Source organism: Sceloporus undulatus, chromosome 1 (genome assembly GCF_019175285.1).
Source record: "Sceloporus undulatus isolate JIND9_A2432 ecotype Alabama chromosome 1, SceUnd_v1.1, whole genome shotgun sequence".
In the NCBI taxonomy this organism is placed as follows: Eukaryota; Metazoa; Chordata; class Lepidosauria; order Squamata; family Phrynosomatidae; genus Sceloporus; species Sceloporus undulatus.
The window spans coordinates 306,215,406-306,233,528 of NC_056522.1; the positions used below are offsets into that span (position 1 = coordinate 306,215,406).

The 18,123-nt window shown below is 40.7% G+C and overlaps 1 protein-coding gene across 2 annotated transcripts in view; it reads right to left on the minus strand.

The window, feature by feature from the left end:
* Nucleotides 1-5,496: 5,496 nt before the first annotated feature.
* LOC121917441 (astacin-like metalloendopeptidase) overlaps nucleotides 5,497-18,123 on the minus strand; it is a 20,719-nt gene continuing 8,092 nt past the window's right edge. The window contains exons 5-11 of one of the 2 annotated variants that reach the window (XM_042443419.1): nucleotides 17,678-17,856; nucleotides 14,688-14,769; nucleotides 13,738-13,865; nucleotides 12,897-13,012; nucleotides 8,951-9,176; nucleotides 8,394-8,512; nucleotides 5,497-5,739 (exon numbers count right to left, since the gene is read on the minus strand). In XM_042443419.1, the coding sequence (XP_042299353.1) occupies nucleotides 5,512-5,739; nucleotides 8,394-8,512; nucleotides 8,951-9,176; nucleotides 12,897-13,012; nucleotides 13,738-13,865; nucleotides 14,688-14,769; nucleotides 17,678-17,856 (1,078 nt within the window). In that variant the 3' untranslated portion in view covers nucleotides 5,497-5,511. Of the gene's footprint in view, nucleotides 5,740-8,393; nucleotides 8,559-8,950; nucleotides 9,177-12,896; nucleotides 13,013-13,737; nucleotides 13,866-14,687; nucleotides 14,770-17,677; nucleotides 17,857-18,123 lie in introns of both variants that reach the window. The other variant, XM_042443428.1, reaches the window with a different exon arrangement.

The following is an 18,123-nucleotide window of genomic DNA, read 5'->3' on the forward strand; positions in this document are numbered from 1 at the left end:
ATAAAAGTTGAATTATTTGGTGCAGACTGCAAAGAAATGCGAAGAGTCCTAGCACCACTAAACACTATATTGTCTCCTTTATTCTTTTTTACAGTAAGATATCAAGTCTTAAGAAACCCAACAGTGTGATGAAGAATGGAAAAACCTTCTATCTGTTGTTACCTAAGTTTGTTCTTCTGCCTGATATTTCTTAATATCTGTGACAAACAATGTTTGTTTTGACAGTACCAACAAACTGTTCCAGCCACACAATTTATTAGTTATCTAAATATGAAATTCAACATCAGCAGCCTGGTGTTGGTGGAGACCAGGGGAGCTGCCACACTGAGGAATTAATGCAGGTTGACACCAATTTAACTGTCATGACCCTATCCTACAGAATCCTGGGATTTGTAGTTTGTTGTGACACCCGAGCTCTCTGTCAGAGAAAGCTAAATATCTCACAAAACTACAGATCACAAAATTCCATAGCATTGAGCCATGACAGTTAAAGTGTTGTCAATTTGCATTAATTCTACAATGCAGATGCAGCCTAATTGTGCCAAAGAAGTTGTAGCATAAGCTTTCATAGATTTGATCTACTTCCTCAGATGCAGCTCTTCTGCAGGTTGTTCTTAATGATAGCACAACTGTAACGACAAATCAACTTTGTTACTTGGGTTTCTTCTCATGAAAACTATGCTTGTGGATTAAAATGGTCATCCCTAGACCAAATAATACCAGATGGTATTTTTATGTTGTAAATATCTGTATCTGATGCTGAAAGTTAGTTGTTGTTTTTGATGCTGTGTTGCTCCAAACACAAAACTCAGGCCAAGTTTTAATGGTGTACGTTGTCATATCACATCTTCAGCATCCAGTACTAGTGAAATGGCTTTATATCTCTTCCTCTCTCACCACATTTCTCCTTGGCACCAAGAACCCGCTGCACAGATTTCCCTAGGCTTCTAGAACAGTGTTGTAGGGGGCTGGGAATTATGGCTACTGGGAGAAACAGCAGGATTGATAATTGACAAATGACCTCACTCATTAAAGTATACTTAAAGATCTTGAGAAAAATATTACAAAAAGACCCAAAAGAGCATATATAAATTTCCAGTTGCCCTGTTGGTTTAAGGAGTGTTTCCTAAAGGAAATCCTATATATTCCAAGTCCAGTGGCAGGGGAAGCCATATGTTCCTCAGTAGCAGTACATACATTCTGCATTTTGTAAGCACTCAGTTAAAACTGAGGCACTTTATGCAGTATGATTATGCAAGACCTTTAACATATATACAATGATCATATATATATATGTAGTAACCACACTGCAGTAATACTATAAAACACATTACATAGCAAAATGCTATAGTAAACTATATATCCCAATCTATGTCCATTCTACTAATGATAGTCACTATAAGATTCCCCATTCCGACCTGATCTTGTCCTGTGCACGCCCAGGGCAAAAATGGCCATGCGATAATCTCCTATAATACATTAATTTTGGGGGAGGGGGATAATGGGTATTTCATCATTTTACTTTTATATTCAGTTTGTTGGAATGTTTTTGGAAAAACTGCATCTTGGATATTGATTTTTGGAGTTGATCCTTAGCTGGAATATACAGTTTACTACTAGTGATGAAAAAATATTGAAGCGGCTTAAAAAAAAAAACTCTGGAAGTAGTTGTCTTTCCACTACCATTGCTATCCATTTACTATCTACAGTTTCCACAATCTGTTTACTGTATTGCTGCAACTATTAATGTGTGGACTATTGCCTATGACTTGTGGAAATATATTTCTGAATCAAAGGTTGTGAAGATCTGAGAGAGTACATTCCACTTTCATCTGTTACCTGTCTACCGTTTGTGGAACAATTTGCCATTACTGCTTGTGGAAATAATTTCACTGCAACAGAGGTTGTCAGGACCAGAGGATGCACATGAGCATAGTTTGGGATATATAGTTCACTATGGCACTCTGTATTGTGCATTCTGTGTTTTATAATATTACTGCAATGTGATTACTACATATAAATATATGATAATTGAATATATGTTAGAGAATATATGTTATTGCTTTGGTACATTGTTGTGATAAAGTTCATTATATTGTCAGTTTCTCCCTGCTATTCTTTCTGTATTTGTTGTGAAATCCTCCTGTTTTGTGTTCTCTGTGCAAGACCTTTGCATGAGATTTTGAAGAAGTTCTGCTATTCAGAGAGAAGATCAGTTCATTATCATCAGTTCTATTAACTTAAATGATAAATATTATTGTATGATAAATGATACAATCAGCATCTCTCTATATAAATGGCAGTAAAATGATGGAAATGCTTGAAATGATTGGAATAGGGTTGGGGAGTAAATTGTGTTGCCTATGACAGTAGAAAGACATGAGATTGAGATTGAGATTATCCTTTATCACAACACAACATACATGGGCAGGAATATGGGTCCCCAAGGTCATTTGGAAAGCTTCCACGCCGCCTTCTGATTTTTATATTGCAAATGTTCCCCAGTGCCTCCAGATTGTGTGGGAGGCAATTTTGCCACCTTCCCAGCTGTTTTAGAAAGTAAACCAGAAGGGGACCACAGTTCTCATTACAGCGTGGAAGGTACTTGGGCCACATAAGTGTGAGGCAGGTTCACATTCAGGACCAGTCACCTCAGGCAGCTGGTGTTTGATATCAGATTATTGCCTGGCAGCCTATTAACACTGTCCTATGTCCTTTTTGGTTGTTGCAGAGGGATGACTTTTTCAAAGCTAAGTACCCCCCTCATGTTGAAGGACTACGGAGAGGCAATACGAGCAACAAAGAATTCGTTCTATGGTGCTCGTATTGCGTCCGCTGAGTCACGTCCGGCAGAGTTGTTCAGGGTGGTCAGGGAGCTAACTCAGCTCCCTCCTGCCCTGAACCAGATCCTTGAACCGTCTAAGGCCTGCTGTGACCTTTTCAATGACTTTTTTGTGGATAAAACTTCTCGCATAAGCGAAGGTCTGAACGCCGACGTTAATGCAGAACCTAGGGTAGGAGTGTCCAGAACCTCCGTGGACTATGTTACACTGGATCAGTTTGAGTTGGTGAGTACCGAGGATGTGGACAAGATCCTCGGAAGTGTTCGGAAAACGACCTGCTCTCTTGATCCCTGCCCCTCGTGGTTAGCGGCCCAGGGGGGACCGGTGGTAACGACATTGTTACGCCGGATAATTAACACCTCTCTCAGGGAAGGGCGATTTCCATCGGATCTTAAATTGGCCATCGTAAGACCGATCCTAAAGAAGCCCTCCCTTGACCCCCTGGAACATAATAATTATCGGCCTGTTTCACTGCTACCATTCTTGGGGAAGGTGATCGAGAGAGCGGTTGCAATCCAGCTTCAGGCGGTCTTGGATGAAACGGATTATCTGGACCCATTTCAAACTGGCTTCCGGGCGGGTCACGGGGTTGAGACGGCCATGGTCGCCTTGGTCGATGATCTCCGTCTGGGCATCGACAGGGGAAGCGTGTCCCTGTTGGTGCTCTTGGACATCTCAGCGGCTTTCGATACCATAGACCATGGTATCCTTCTGGGACGCCTGGCTGAGGTGGGGATTGGGGGCACTGTGCTTCAGTGGTTCCGTTCCTACCTCTCCGGGAGGTCTCAGATGGTGCAGCTGGGGGACGTGTGCTCCAGCGAGCGGGCCCTTAAAACTGGGGTCCCTCAAGGAGCCATTCTGTCCCCCATGCTATTTAACATTTACATGAAACCGCTGGGAGAGATCATCCGGAGACATGGGGCGCGGGGTTATCAGTACGCTGATGACACCCAAATTATTTTCTCTATGTCTCCGACTGATGCAGTGACTGGGGATGGCGTCTCTCCTCTCGTGGCCTGTCTGGAGTCAGTAATGGGCTGGATGAGGGAAAACCGACTCAAACTTAATCCAGAGAAAACGGAGGTACTAGTGATAGGTCCCCCTGGTCCAGGAATGGCGGTGGTTCCACCTGTCCTGAATGGGGTCACGCTCCCTGTGAAGGACTCCGTGCGCAGTCTGGGGGTGCTTCTTGACTCGTCCCTTCACCTGACTGCTCAGGTGAATGCGACGGTCAAGAGTACCTGTTATCAGCTTCGGCTGATTCGCCAGCTGCGCCCATATCTGGCCCAGAGGGACCTTGAAACTGTTGTACACGCTCTGGTAACTTCGAGATTGGATTTCTGCAACGCACTCTACATGGGGCAACCCTTATACCACACTCGGAAGCTGCAAGTAGTGCAGAACATGGCAGCACGGCTGGTCACTGGCGTTTCCAGGACCAGCCATATAACACCGGTGCTTAAAGACCTCCATTGGCTGCCTATTCGCTTCCGAGCTCAATATAAGGCGTTGGTTATCACCTATAAAGCCCTAAATGGCTTGGGCCCAGGATTCCTGAAGGACCGTCTCTCCCCGTACATTCCGCCTCGCACCCTCAGAACATCTGGGCAGCAACTCCTGAAGGTGCCTGGGGCAAGGTTGGCCGTTACGGCCAGAAGATCCTTTTCCACAGCTGCCCCAGCCCTTTGGAACATGCTGCCCATAGAGCTCCGCTCATCCACCACCCTGGCCCAATTTAGGAAGGGACTCAAAACCTTCCTATTTAATCAGGCATTCCCCGACTAAACATCCTATGGGCCTCCCTCCTCACTCGTGGCCGTGAGGTTGGGCTAAGGGGTTTTTATTGTTTTTATGAAGAGATGATGTTGTTTTTAACCTGTTTTATATTGTATTTGCTGCACTAAGGTGCATTTGTAAGCCGCCCTGATCTATTTGGAAGGGCGGGGTATAAATAAAATTTTATTATTATTATTATTATTAACATCCCCCCTGGTCCTTCAATCCCATTTTGCTCCTGTGAACCCTCCCTCCCATAGCCATTTAGTGACTACAGGAGAGTGCAAGAAGCTGAAGATGCATCTGGCTATGTGCCCATACAATGAGGAAGGGTATTTCCCAGGACCGGGGGGGGGTCTTCCAGAAGTCCTATATATTTTGAATGCACTAAATACAGCTCACCAGCACATTTAAAGCCTATGGAGGCTGGATCTCTGCAGGGGAAGGTGAATATTGCAGGAGGAGAGACAAGGCACAGTTCTGCCTGGGAACAACTTTATGCTACATCTCTCCATCTAGTATCTTATTAGTGTTATTACCATTAATAGGTCAGAGAAGATGAACATGTGTGATATTTAGGTCAGTGGCTACTAAAGTAAACTAATCAAACTTTGCAGGCATCTCCGACTCTGCTGTAGGGACCAATAAGTTGTGGGCTGGCTAAGTAGACATTTGCATCCTTGGTTACTTAATATTCCTAATGTTGTTTCACTTTATGCATTGTGTCAATGTAGATAGTTTAGCAGATTTTTTTTTTTTTTTTTACATTTGACCATACTTATGGTTACAAAATGACTCAGAAATCCTTCCAGACAAAGATGTTGTAAAATAATTCTCTTTTTTAAAAACCATTTTTATTAACACAAAAAATGCCATCCATTAGCAACAGTACTTAACTGATTGAGTAGTCCAGTCTGAATCCAGAAAATTCAAATGCGAAATCAGCATAAAATTCTATACGCAGAAAATTCCCACTAGAAATGAAAGATGGGATTTTCATCTTTCCACAGAAAATGCCCACAAGTGGAGAGTGATTTTGGCCACCATCACGAAGGATAAGTCTGTCATATCTGCATCCAAAGATATCTTCCAGTTCAAAGAAAGCTGTTCTTAGGAATATCTAAGGAAACCACAAAGGGAGACATGGCTATCTAGTTATAGGATTTTAAAGAAACATAATTATCTAAATTCAGTATTGTAGTAGGTATTAATACCAGCATACATTTAGCTATCTCAGAATCATAGAGTTAGAAAAGATCTCAAAAATGTTACCTTGTCAGATACAGGAAAATCATTGTCAAGGTTGTAGTATAACAAGACAGATCTCAAGCATTTTGAATGTAATTATCTAACCCATTATGTCCTAAAGCAGTGGTTCCCAACCTGTGGGTCGGGACCCCTTTGGGGGTCGAATGACCCTTTCATGGGGGTCGCCTAAGAAAATACATATTTAATTACAATTATGAACTAGCAATAAAAATAATGTCATGGGTTTGGGTCACCACAACATGAGGAACTGTATTACAGGGTCGCGGCATTAGGAAGGTTGGGAATCACTGTCCTAAAGAAATATCGGGTGCAAACACTATTATTTCTACAAACAATGAGGTCTCAATGCATCTGAGAAAAAGTACCACAAATGTATATTTCAAAGGAATTCCCATTTGGCATTGGGGTCACCCAGCAATCGTTCTGCACTATCAGGCTAACAATAATTTGTTTAATAGTGTAAAAGTCAGCTCTGAATATCTTACATACATACTTTTCCATCAAGAATAGAGGCTATTTGAAAAAGAATCACTGTACATGAGATTGATCTTTTTTTCCTGTTATGTGTTGAAAATTTTATGTCCTTGGATTTTTTTTTAAAAAAATCAGATCCATATGGATATTTCAAAGCCATCTGTCTTTTCTCTCCTTATGTCAGCCTTCCTTGTCCATGTATGGACAAGACTACATTTTCACAGACACCTTCAGGATTAATGGGAGGCACAGTGCCAATTTAGCCCCTCCCCCCAAAAACACCCTTCATTACTGCAGCCTGTGGCTTTGTGTAATCCAACTAACACAGCCATTTCTCCCATGCCATGCATCATTTTCAGTGAGAAATCATGTGGTGAAGAGAGTAGTTGTTTATATGACACAACATGTACTGCTCCATGAATTCTGACACCAAGGTTGCAATCCAAAATCACTTTACCTGGGAGGATTCCTACTGAGCTTTGTAAAACTGCTTACAAATGAACACTGATAAGATATTACTGTGAATTTTTGTTTGTAAGTGGGATATGAAACAAAATGTTTTCAGAGTAGAGTGCTCCTGTGTCAAGTTCCAGCCAGCTGGCTGTGCCCTGTTCCAGGCTACTCCACTCTATTCCCCCTCCCTTTGGTTTTTGAATTTTCCCCTTCTTAACAGCCATCCAGTCTTCCATGGTCACTACATAGTCTTGGTCTTTTCTAATTGGGTAGTTTTTGGGCTCACTCCATGTTATTTTATACATTTTCAAACTATGGTGGGCTTCCACAATGATTAAGGGAGACTCAACCTGTACCATCATCCATCACCACGTGAGGCTTCTTCTACAAAGGTAGTTTCATTCTGAATTCTGTCCAAGAACCACTCTGAGTTTGCTATTAGTATGCCTTTTATCAACTCCGGCTGATACGCCAGGTGCGCCCTTTCCTGGAAGTCAGGGACCTCGAGACTGTAGTACATGTGCTGGTAACCTCATGCCTTGATTTCTGCAATGCACTCTAGATGGGGCTACCCTTGTGCTTGGTCCGGAAACTTCAATTAGTCCAGAACGTGGCAGCCAGATTAGTCTTTGGTACATCCAGAAGAGACCATATAACACCAATCTTAAGATCACTCCACTGGCTGCCCATCAGTTTCCAGGCCCAGTACAAGGTGTTTGTGATCACCTTTAAAGCCTTCAATGGCTTGGGTCCAACCTATCTTCGGGACTGCCTCCTTCCATATAATCCTCCCCGCACACACAGATCTTCGGGAGAAAATTTGTTACAGCCTTGTAAAACAAGACTATCTACGACCTCCCAGAGGACCTTCTCAGCTGTTGCTCCAAGACTGTGGAATGGCCTGCCGGACGAGATCCGTCACATTACCACTCTAAATAGCTTTTTAAAAGCTACAAAGATGGATCTCTTCCGGCAGGCCTTTCCTGAATAGTTCGCATTCACCTGATTTGTCATGTGAAGTGCCGAATCTAGGAGCCCCCCCAGACTGTGAACACAGTCCTTTGAGGAGAGTGTGACCCCTTCTAGGACTGGAGGTTGTATCCCGATGCCTGGGTTCGGAGCCGATACCGTAAGTACCTCCGTTTTGTCTGGATTCAGCTTCAATTTGTTTTCTCTCATCCAATTCATTACTGCTTTAAGACAATCATTTCATTAGATGTATGGAATGGAGTTCTAGGGGCAGACATGATGTGAGAAACAAGGATGTGCATAGTAATATAAATGTAAAATGTGGAGTGACAAGTTCAGATTCAGTGATGGTCTGGTCCTAAAAGCTAGTTAGAGGTCAAAGGTAGGAGACTGGATCTACTTTGAGCCATGGTGGCACACTGGTTAAATGCCTGTACTGCAGCCACTCACTCACAGACCACAAGGCTGTGAGTTCAATATCAGCCAGGGGCTCAGGGGTAACTCAGCCTGGCATCCTTCCGAGGTTGCTAAAATGAGTACCCAGTTTGTGGGTAGTCAGTGAAGTGTTTTTTCTCTCTGAAATGCACACCCCACTGCACTGCCCCTTACCCTGCTTCCTGCTGGAGCACTGATAATCCATCGACAAGCTTGGTTTGGTGGGTATCTTCCAGGAAATTCTGGGGAAGTGACTGCTCCAGAAGTGTTGATGAATGTTCCTCCACATTTCACTGTGACAAGAAGAAAGAAAAGCTACAAAGCTGCTGCCCCATGGAACTAAATAAGAAAGAAAATAAATCAGGGAAAAGCCAGCAGAGTCAGTGGGGAGTGATAATGGGAACTGCAGCCCAACAATATCTAAAGACTTGCATGTTGGTCATTCATGCTCTACTAGATGATGGAGTTGAGATGTTATCTCCTTTTAATTCAATGGAACTTATCTTTGAGTAAACACATTTCAAACAGGGCTCTGAAATGCAAAGATGAGCACCTAATATGCATTTTGATGGGGTTGGACCTGACAGCAAATGGATTTGGGAAATTTGGAGAACAGAACATCAGAGAAAAAGCCCAAAATTAAAATGTGCTGGGGACAATGTTCTACTAATAACATTTGTTTGTGTCTCACGCACTAATAATTTTAGTGATCACCAATGAGCTTTTCATACCATGGGTATAGGAGGCTCTGAAACCTGTTGCTGTAGTATCCTCATCACTCACAAATTCCACAAGCATTGTGCTTCCAGAAGCCATAACTGCAGGCAGTTGCCCTATCCCACAAAATCTATCAATGAGAACATGGGCATTTCTACTGATCCCATCGTAAATGCGAACATAGTCAGAGGAACAGTTTGGGGATGACTGCAGATCAAAAACATGAAAATTCAGAAAGACCTGAAAAGAGAATAAGAAAATTGTCTTTTAAATTAGTTTGGCCCTGACTCTTCTTTTTCATTCTTACATGGTCTTGAGCCAAAGGCTTTTGAATATGCTTCCTTTGCCATAAGGATATTGCTGAAACACAGCCTGTCAGTGAAATAATTCCCATTTCATACATTCCAACTGTTGGCAAAGACAGTCCTGATTAATCCGATGTCATGCCACTTTTTTTCAGCTGCTTTTAAAATGTATCAATTTCTTTCTCTCCATCCCACTTTCCTCTTTTGCCCTCAACTTTTTTCAAGTACTGCAAGCTGAATTCAAAATGAAAGATTAGTTTGCATTCAGTTAACTCAGTAGGGGAAGAGGAGACGAGGGGGAAGAATCTTGTCCTTCACAGTAGACTCAGGCAAAAGCAATCTGCTGCAGCTTCTCCTAGCTTGTGTGTTCTTCCTAATTAATAATGTTTACCATCTTGATCATATTCTGATGTTGCTTGGCCATGTACAGCCTGATTTTCATGCCTCAAATGTTGAAGGGCATGCCATTCTAGTTGTAACATACAGAAGAAGTACTTGCCATGTAGCTTTAATATCATGCATGCATACAAGATCACCAGCATTGTGGCCTGAGGATGTATAGATGTGTAGAATGTCAGGATAATGGCTGGCTGGCCAGAAATAATTATCTTCTGTACTACTGATCGTTATACTGTATCTAGCTTCACAGTCTATTGACTGCAGTTTTTAAAAATTCAAATAAATACAGTTAAAAGGATGTGAAAAGTTGTTGTTAAAATGCAATGAAACTTATTATTATTATGTGCTGATTTCTAATCCATTCATGACCATTCACACACAGAACTGCAATGATAAACTAAACCTAGCTGTTTGTTTTTGTGACTCATAACAATAGCTTGTTAAATTACTAAGTAAAGTGGCAAAACAGCAATATACTATTCATGGCAAAGATGACATCAAAACAAACAATAAATGCAATTAGTATAGTTCTTGCACAGAATGTGTTGAGCATAGCAATCTTTCAATAACTGTTGTCAACAAGAGCTGATGTGTCAGATAATTCAAAACAGAGGCAGTAAACCTTAAATGGGGTAAAGAAAGAACACTGAACAGTATATTTTAGAGTGAAAATTAATGCTGGAAAATAAATTCAAACAAAGAGTAAATTGCACTTTGTTAGGGAAAATATGTCTGTGTTCTTCTTTGATCCTCTCCATTTCCACCCTCAGTAGCCTCAGTTATAGACATTGTTAGAATTAGACTCTAGGAAAGTCTTGTCTCCAAAGCACACTGTGCACATTCTCAGTTGTAAACTGTGTTTCTAGCTTGCAGTGGCTCACCAAATATCCTCCTCTTTCACAAATCAAATCAGTTTAAGTGGTTTAAAACAATAACGAATTTGAACAGGTTACAAATATATACATGTAAGTTTGGGCAAAAAAATAAATTAGGCCACAGGCTTCAGTAAGAAGCCAGGTTTTAGCTTGGTTAAAACATGATGAAAGAATGGGCCTCCCAAGATGAGGGTTTTCCCCAAATGAGGTGTCACAGCAGTGGAGGCCCTCCCTTCTATCCCACAGTGTATTACTCCACAGGTGGTAATAGAGGAGGGATCTTCCAAAAGATTTCAGTCCTTGGGGAAGGTATATAGGGAAACCTGCTCCTCAAGCCAGTGGCATCATTAGAGGGTTTGGGCTGCACTGTGTGACACCCAAGTTAGAGGGGTGACACCTGGTCAGGCTCTCCTGCCTTCACTGCAGTGTCCTGATCTACTCATGAGAATTGGGATACTGCAGTGCAACCCCCCCCCCCAGCAGCCCCAGCACTTCAGTATCCCAGCACCACTACCTCAAGTATAACTATCCCAAGCTGTTTATGGCTTTGCATTTCATCCAATATTACCTGAGATTCCAACCAAAGGCTTATTAGCCACAAGTGCAATCATTTCAGATCGGTGATATGTGGTCTCTATACAGTGCTCTGCTCAGCAGTCTCTCTGCAGAGTTTTGCAGAAACTGCAATCTCCATGTTGCCTTCATGGGCAAACCACACAGAGTAAATTTCAGTACTCCAATCTGTAAATTACCTGCACAAAGACTACTCAGAATAGATGATTCTGAAAGTATGGGAAGGGTGTTACTTAAGGATGCAATGTAAAATGGAATGATTGTTTACTATGCTCTTACCTATACTAAAATTATACATTTTACAAGTGAGCAAAGGAGTTATGAACAAAGCCCATGTTTCTGAGAAGGTAAATAAAAACTGGATAAATTCTGGTACTAAAATACATTTTAAAATGATTAAATTAAGAGGTATTTCACCTTAGAGTAGCAGTTAGCTCCTTTTTTCATTGATCGTTAATATTCAAGTACATGATATATCATTTGTGTGTACAGAATCATATCTTCATCAGACTACAATCCTGCTCCCCACCAATGTGTCAACAACAAAAACAATGGGGCCATTCAGAGTACCTTTTACCCTGGATCAGAACCTGGATTAACCATGGGAAGTTCATATTCACCTCAAATCTCTCACAAGCGAATCTGAGGCTTTCACATCAGTTGAGGGGCAAATGCCCCTTAGCGTGGGTCATTTGGAAGCAGAGTAAAAGCTGTATCTTTTGGGGGGAAAAAACAGGTCCAGCAAATATGAACTTGTCCCCAGTCATGATCGGGTCAAGTTCAGGGGAGGGATTTAGGGCAGAGGGAGGGCAGAGGGTGGAACATGCCTCCCCTTCATCAGAGTGATGGAGGAGGAGGAGGATGAAGCTGGGGGAAAGAAGGGGGCCATGGAGGGCAGCATTGGGTGATGGAGGAGGAGAAGGAAGGAGCCGGAGAAAGGGTCAATTCAGGGCAGGCCAAAGGGAGGGCAGGGAATGGAGCAAGCCTCTGCTCTCACAGGCAGCTTTCTCTCTCTCTTTTTTATTTTTTTATTTTTGACAGACTATGTGCATGCTTTTTGCTACAGGTGGATACATATATAGATAGAATGTGTGTCTGCTTGTGCTACTTTTCCTTTCATTTCCTTGCTGTCTGCATGGCACATTGCAAAAGGCTTTTCTTCTAAATTATTTTTTTTTATATGCAAATGCTTTATAATGCGCAATGTTACAAATAATTTCTCTTTCATTTGGCAAAGTGAAACAAATCTTTTGCTATGTATGTGTAGGAATGGGGGATGAGGGAAAGCAAAGGATGCAGAGATGCCATGGTGAGGATTATTATATTATTATTATTATATTATTATTGTTGTGTATGAGGCATCTGGGGGGCAAAGGGGGGGATGCAAAAAATGGCATTAGGCATTTTGGGGGTGAAAACGGAGGCAGGGGAAGATCCATAATCTGTAGTGACCCAATAACACAACACACCACACCTGAAGTTTTTAAAATTGACAAAAAATCGCACACCTGCCTATTTAAAAAAAAAGGGGGGGGGGAAGCACACATCCAATTGCCCAATAGCTGTAGGAAATGTCACCTTGACGAAAGCGGAACTGAATTTGAATCACAGCAAAGGTGCCTTCATTTTAAACCAGTACCTGCAAATGTGAACTCTCTGCAAGAGCTGCAAGGGGGGGGGGGGACCCGATTCTGCCCAGTTCCATCCAGTGCAAATAGATGAATCTGAATGGGGCCGTCATCTTTCCCCAATATCTGTATCCTATATTCTTGGCACATCAACGCAAGACCTACTTTGAATAATCTTACCTTTTCTTCTGGAATTCGTATCAGCCATAGGCATATGATATTGTTAGGGTATGATTGTGGGTAATTTTCAGAAGAGAAACTGCCACTTGGCTTATGTAGCACGGTGCTACAGGCATCTAGAGAACAGAACAAAACAGGGATATGGAACATGAGATGTGCCAAGGAGAAAACATACATATAACATCCTGTATTGAAAGGTTAATCATTGGACCAAAACACACTGCAGAAATAATCCAATTTGAGACCACTTTAACAGCCCTTGTTTAATGCTAGGGAAACCTGAGAATTGTAGTTTGTTTGTGGCACCAGAGCTCTCTGACAGAGAAGGCTCACAAAACCACAGTTCCCAGAATACCCTAGCATTGAGCCAAGACAGTTAAATCGGACTCAAACTGGGTGAAAACTGGATTATTTCTGCAGTGTGTTTTGGACCATTATTCACATAAATCAAATTCACCTAATAGCATATCTGTGGTATAACCTGGAATCATTTTTAGAGTTTGTGGATTACAGTTCCTAGATTCTCTCAGGCAACATGGCCCTTGGTTATGTTAACTAGAAATTTCTAGAAGCTATAGCCCATAATGTTAACTTTCCAATGCTCTGGAGTTGTAACTGCCGGTTGTTGCCACCTCTGAAGGGTTAAGGCTTATTGATAATTGTGAAAGGATTCCAAAAATGGTTTTTTGGAAGAAAAAAAAAGAAACAGGTTAAGTGAGGTGCCAGTCACATGAGAGCCAAATGGCTCAATAGGCCTGACAGCAATAGCTGGTGATTCCAAGTGCTTTAAAATCTACTGTACCAAATGAAAAATGAACTATAAAGTATTTATTTTACTCACTGCAGCTATAGAGCTTGTTTATTTTTTTCACATCAAGATTGCTCAGCCCAACTCTCTGACCAATTGGTACTGATGCATTAGGGATGGGGACAATGGTTGGCTTTCCAGCAGTATTAGAAAAATCATACCTGCGGAAAAGAGGAAAAGATGTGTTCATTAGATCTCAACTGGTAATTCTATTCTAGCAAATATTTCAAACAATATTTGAATAGCAACCATCTTGAAAAACAATTGATTACTGGGAACATGCAGCAAGAAAAAAGATCACAGAAAGCAGATTGTCTGTACAGTATATAGAGAAGTGATTTCTGTTCAGCAACAAAAATGTACCTCTATTCTTTCATCTAAGTCATTGATAAAGATGTTGAATAGCACTGGGCCCAGAGCAGAACCCTGTGGCACCCCTCTGCTCACTTCTCTCCAGGATGAAGAGGAGCCCTTGCTGAGCACCCTTTGGATATGGCCGGTCAACCAATTACAAATCCCATCTGCATTGTGTAGCCCACATTTCAATAGCTTGTTTGCAAGAATGTCATGGGGAACCTTGTCAAAGGCCTTACTGAAGTCAACTTATGCTATATCCACAGCATTCCTTTCATCTACCAAGCTGATAATTTTACCAAAAAAAGAGAGATCAGATTAGTCTGGCATGACTTGTTTCTCTGAAACCCGTGTTGACTTTTTGTGATGTTTAACAATCTGCTCTAGAATCTTTCCTGGTATTGATGGCAGACTAACTGGACAATAATTGTTGGGATCTTGTTGTTGAGGAGCATGCATGCCTTGCAGAACTGTACACATTGCTCCAGAAAGTGACAGATACAGATAAATTAAAAATGTGCATAAGAGCAAATGGGTCTAAATTTTCAAAAATTGACCTTTTCCTTAAGAATAATTTTCCTATTATAAGCAATTTAGTCTGAGAAGAGATGACCTTACACAGGACTTACAGGCCATAGTGCATCACTGAATCATAGTCATAGGGGAGATCCAGATTGGTGGAGTTCACTTTCTCAAAATTCCCCCATTCTCCTGTAAGAGATAAAAATAAATAAATTAGGCAAAAGAAACAAACACATGGAGAGAAGATAAGGGAGGATTGTTATTTAAAACATCCTTATACCACCCTTAATTTTTAAGAAATTCAAAGATACTGTAAGTTATAACACAAAATAAATGAATAATAATGAAAGAGCAGCTGATGATAATAAAAAGTTATGACCCTCCAAAGGTTGTCTAACATCATCGTCAAGATCAAACTGAAGGAGGTCCCAATACATGTGGAAAAACTCCATTAAATAAAACATTGAAGCATTGACAAACTGTTGGTGAAGAAACATTTCTTTTTTGCCATTATTATTTCTTTGCCATTTTTAACTTATCAAAAGTAGGTATGATAAGGAGCTACTACCTGAATCTGATTAGATCTGCTTCAGGACTTTGGCCATTCACATACTACTTCTCTCACAGACTGATGCGTGTCTCCACAGAAAATTAAGTAACCAACTGGAATTTATGGATTTTGAGGGGCTTTTCTAGAAGTGATTAGGTTTTGGTTAGGGGCTTTTCTAGAAGTGATTAGGTCTACCATCCAGTTTATGTCTGTTCCAGGTTTTACTGAAGTTTTACAGGAGTCCCAATAATTAACAGTTAGACAATTCCAAGGGGGTGTTCTTTAGATTCCACAAGTTTATAAATGCAGAATATTGTTCATGGCTTAGAAAAATCTACTTTTGGGGCTAAAACTTTAAATATCTGAAGCATGGTAGGCAGCTTGGTGACTACAATTCCCAGAATATCCTAGCAAGCATGGCTGAGCTATTCTAGACACTATAATAGAAAAATAAAATTTCAAGCTCTGGAATGTCGTATTGGGTGCATCAGCCCTGCAAAAGGGAGTGCCAGCCCTAGTTCCATTTAGCAGTTACCCCAGCTTCAAAAACACTACAAATCTGGTTTTCTCACTGTGACCCAACCTTTGTATACAATCTTGCTGCTGGAGCAGTTGCCAGGAAGACTTTCTCAATACTGAGCTTGCAACTGAAGACACAGAGAGCTACAGGTTACAGCTGATACAGAACTGTAGATGGTTGATTTCTGAAAGGGTAGTAGACTGACAGAGAACATCTTGGGCATCACCAGTATAATATTAAAAGACAGAAGGAGTCTTGAAGAATTTTTAGGATTAAGACTTTTAAGACTAACCAAGGCTAACCAATTATTTCTTCACAAACAAGTCCATTCTTAAATTTGCCACAAGACTCTTTCTTTCTTTTTATATTTGGCCTTCCTTATTTATGGCTTCTGAATCTACAGATTCAACCAACCACCTGGAGGTGGAAGTATTCCAAAAAACAAATCTTTTTATATTCACCATTTTAGATATTGTAATTCACACCATTTTACTTTGCCATTTTATATAATGGGACCAACATCCATGGATTTTGGTATCAATGAGAGCTGATACCAAGGATCTACTCTATAGTGAAATGGATTAACAAAGCTATCTCTTTGAAAATTTTATTGTACCTTCAGATTGATTCTGACATATGGCAACCCTATCTTAAGGTTTTCTTGGCAAGATTTGTTTAGAGGGGGTTTGTCATTGTCTCCCTCTGACACTGAGAGAGAGGATTTGCTCAAGTGGGGTTCCATAGCTGAGGAGAAATTTAAAACCTGGTCTCCTGGAGTTGAAGTCCAGCACACAAACTACTACAGAACACTGGCTACCCTGAAAATTACCATTATTGTAATGTATTCAGATGCATTAGTTTGTCAACTTCATCAGTTGTTTTCCCTGCTTAATTCAAAGGTCTAGTTTTAATCTATATAGAGCATAACATGGCTCCTGCTTTCAGTACCACAAGGTGTTTCTTTTCCCATATAAACCTTCATGCTTATCAACATCTCAAAAGAGAAGAATCTCCTTTAAGCATGCTGAGAAATATGAGACAGTTGGACCCAGTACTTGGGGATTCAGTACCTAAAGGAATTCTATCCATATGACTCCTGTCTGCATTTCCCCCCCAGGAAAAGTTGTGAAACCTTTACATGCAGCCATAATGCTATAGCCATACCTTATAATGTTGCATAGATGAAAAGCAGGACATGTTTGGCCAAATACCATCAGAGAGTGGTCCAGATGACAAAAGTTATTAAGGTGGATGAAGAAATAAGCGAGGAGAAGCTGCAGCAGTTCACTTTGGCCTTAGCCTACTGGGAAATATAAGATTTTCCTCTCTCCTCTCCTCCCTGCTGAGTTAATTAAATATAAACTACATTTGCACTTTGAACTCAGTTTGCAGCCATTGAAGTAAGTCAAGGAGAAAGGGGAGAAGTTGGAAGAGGAGAGAGAATCTGGGACATTTTAAAAGCAACTGAAAAAGTGAGACAACAGAGGATTACTCTTGATTGTCCCTGCCAAATTGGGGCAGTGGGAGGATATAGAATCATAGAATCATAGAGCTGGAAGAGATCACAAAGGCCATCCGGTCCAAACCCCTGCCATGCAGGAACTCTCAATCAAAGCATCCCCAACAGAAGGACATCAAGCCTCTGTTTAAAGACCTTCAGGGAAGGAGACTATCCTAAAAATTATATTATTAAACATCTCTGCTTAATCCCCTATTCCTTTGCTGTGAATGAACTGTGCATGTGTGTATGTGCACTCACATCACCTATTAACTTACAACAACCCTATGAATTTCATAGGTCTTTCTTAGGCAAGGAATACTGAGAGGTGGTTTTGCCAATTCTTTCCTCAGAAATAATTACTTGATGTTATTTTATGTATATTGTTTAGCCATTTATGTTTTCATTGTTTTAATGCATATACTATCCAGAATGGTTTGACAGATAAAAGATAAAAGATAGAAATAAATAAATCGAAATGTATGCCCTTAAAGAGTTAGAATTGTTACTTCAGCACAAACTGACATACCTGCTACAACATACTCCCAGTTGATTTTAACATACTTATCTCGGTCACTTCGAGCATGTTCGTGTAGGAAACCCAGTGCATGATTGAGTTCATGCTGAATTAATCCTTTGTATATACAGCCATATTTTGCCAAACCCAAATGCTGTCTGCCTCCAATTTTTCCAAAGTAAGACCAACATCTGAAATAGAAAAAAAACACAAAGTAGTATCTTCACTTAAAGGATATATAATATATATACTTCTTGGAATGGCTTTTAAATGGCTTTAATTTTATAAATATTTTAATCCTTTTTTAAATCATAACCTTTTTGTATATTTGTTTTTACTTGTATTTCTTTTTATCCTGTAAACTGCCTTGAGTCTCAACTTTGAGAGAGTACAAATAAGGTGATGATAGATAGATAGATAGATAGATAGATAGATAGATAGATAGATAGATAGATAGA